At 35.9% G+C, this 2,280-nt stretch overlaps 1 protein-coding gene across 1 annotated transcript; it reads left to right on the forward strand.

Moving 5' to 3' along the window:
- The first annotated feature begins 257 nt into the window (after positions 1–257).
- LOC129572805 (ankyrin repeat, PH and SEC7 domain containing protein secG-like) lies at positions 258–1,708 on the forward strand. The gene is made up of 7 exons (XM_055452907.1): positions 258–306; positions 391–489; positions 565–663; positions 723–821; positions 891–989; positions 1,430–1,528; positions 1,593–1,708. The coding sequence occupies exons 1-7, from the start codon at positions 267–269 to the stop codon at positions 1,661–1,663; spliced, it is 606 nt and encodes a 201-aa protein (XP_055308882.1). The 5' UTR covers positions 258–266; the 3' UTR covers positions 1,664–1,708.
- The last annotated feature ends 572 nt before the right edge of the window (positions 1,709–2,280 follow it).

The following is a 2,280-nucleotide window of genomic DNA, read 5'->3' on the forward strand; positions in this document are numbered from 1 at the left end:
TATTAAAGACAGTTGAAAACTGTTATAAATACATTTATAATTAATCTCATCCGTTGTTCCCATTCCAAATGTATCACTTTGATTCTATTTCCACAGTTCTTAATCAGGGATGTGAGTGGAGCACCCGGGAGGAACGGTAAGATTGAAGTTTCATTTATTTATCCAGTTTAACTCTTAAATTCCATATACAAAGCACCTTGTAACGAAGATATGGGAACCTCATTTATGCTAAACTTTTCACACATATTTTAGTAAACGAAAAAGACATGGATGGAAAGACAGCTCTGCATAGAGCTGCTTTTGATGGTAATTTTGGACATTTTTTATAAAAAAGAATGTTTTGTTCAATCCGTTTCATTGATTTATGAATATTTTTTCATATTCTTTCAGGCAAAGTGAAGGAAGTTAAAAACCTCATCGTTGAAGGAGCTGACCCCAATATTGGAAATAAATTTAATGAGACAGCTCTGCATTATGCTGCTAAGAATGGTAACGTTGAATACTTTTTGTTATTGAACAAAAGATTGACCTGATTTTATCCCATCGATCGATGTTATTGTTCAGGTCACAAGGACGTCACTGAAGTTCTCAGCCGTAAAGCAAACGATCTTAATATTAAGAATGATTTTAATAAGACATCTCTTCATTTGGCAACTATGAATGGTAAGGTTGACTAAATAAGATATCCCACCGATCTCTTTCATTGATCCGTATTGTTTTAGGTCACGGAGGTGTCGCTGATGTGCTTCTCAAGAATGGAGCTAACGCTGATATTGGAGACGATTTGAATAGCACAGCTCTTCATATAGCTGCATCCGGTGGTAATATTGAATGCTTGTTCTTATTAAAGAAACGATTGATTTGATCTCTTTCATCCGATTTTTTTCCAGGTCACAAAAATGTCGCCGAGGTTCTCCTCAACAAAGGCGCTAATATGGATATCATGAATCATTTTAATAATACACCTCTTTATTATGCTGCTCGACATGGTAATGTTGAATAGTTATTTTCACAAAATACTCAACAAAACCCGCCGCACACAAAGCAGTAGTGCAGCCGTTCTATTTGCACTTCGGAGATTTTCGCTTATACATCGCACGTTCATCGTGTTTCTTATGCGCCGAACGCTCCATAGCAACTCATTCCATCACTGTAGCCATGCAAATTTTGCCTATGTTTTCATTCTCTGCATCTTCCGTGCGTCGTATGGAACTCGGCTTTGAGCGTTCGGCGCATACATACACACACATGTCTGTGTACTGATTTTGTTCGTACGAAACACGATGAACGGGCGATGTATAAACGAACAACGCCGAAGTGCAAACAGCACCACTGCACAACTGCTTTCTGTGCGACGGATTTTGTTGAGTAAAGAATCGGTTTGATCTTTTTCATCAATCCAAATTATTTCTAAAATTACATTTCTAAGGTTACAAAAATGTTGCTAAACTTCTCATCAAAAAAGGAGCCAAAGTTGATATTAGAAATATTTGGAATCAAACACCTCGTCAGTTAGCTGTTGAGAATGGTACTGCTGACTAAATTAAATACCGCTTTGATCTTTTTCATTGATCTGTATTATTATTTTTTAGATCACAATGATGTCGCTAGACTCTTTATCGGTAAAGGAAACCGAATTAATATTGAAGAACTATTGGAATAGATTCAATATGCTGCCAACAATAGTAATGTTGAATATTTTACTTTTCCGTACACTTTTTTAATGGAATTGAAATGGAAAGCTTTTTTCAATCTACGATTAAATTTTAAATAAAACAGCTTAAAGTGACTTTGCTTTTTCAACTTTCAAACACAAATCAATATGAATATTTATTTATAAACGAAATTTTGGTTCGGATGCATTTCGACATTTGTCATCCTCAGCGAGTATCAAATTACACTGGACTCAGCTCTCTGTGAGTGAGAGAAAAAAGAAAAAAATTATACACAGAAGGCAAAACATGTAACAATGTGTTGTGGCGCGAGCGCACGCCAAAAAATTACAACAACTAAAACAATAAAACTCGGTGTAACCGAAACAGCTACTCGAAGTAAATTTCAATCGATCTGAACAGTGGTGACCGTATTGGTGCTTCTATCGTGGTCATTGCGATGCTTCTGTTTAAATACATATAGATACTTTTGTATGCGTCGAGTTTGCGAGGAATTGGATATAAAACTCATTTTGGATTTTGCACCAAATCACAGTAGCGACCAACATGAGTGGTTCCAAAAGTCATCCAACCCAAACCATCCAGAATACGAAAAATACAAAGATTA

This window comes from Sitodiplosis mosellana, unplaced genomic scaffold, assembly GCF_009176505.1.
Source record: "Sitodiplosis mosellana isolate CC-2019 unplaced genomic scaffold, AAFC_SMos_1.0 Smas_scaffold_5538, whole genome shotgun sequence".
Taxonomy (NCBI): Eukaryota; Metazoa; Arthropoda; class Insecta; order Diptera; family Cecidomyiidae; genus Sitodiplosis; species Sitodiplosis mosellana.

What these genes read in the sequence shown, in the direction of transcription:
- LOC129572805 (XM_055452907.1), top strand. Translation starts at nt 267, where the DNA reads ATGGATGGAAAGACAGCTCTGCATAGAGCTGCTTTTGATG. An exon ending in TCATTTGGCAACTATGAATG is followed by an intron (nt 664 to 722) that starts GTAAGGTTGACT and finishes GTATTGTTTTAG; the next exon opens with GTCACGGAGGTGTCGCTGAT. An exon ending in TTATTATGCTGCTCGACATG is followed by an intron (nt 990 to 1,429) that starts GTAATGTTGAAT and finishes TACATTTCTAAG; the next exon opens with GTTACAAAAATGTTGCTAAA.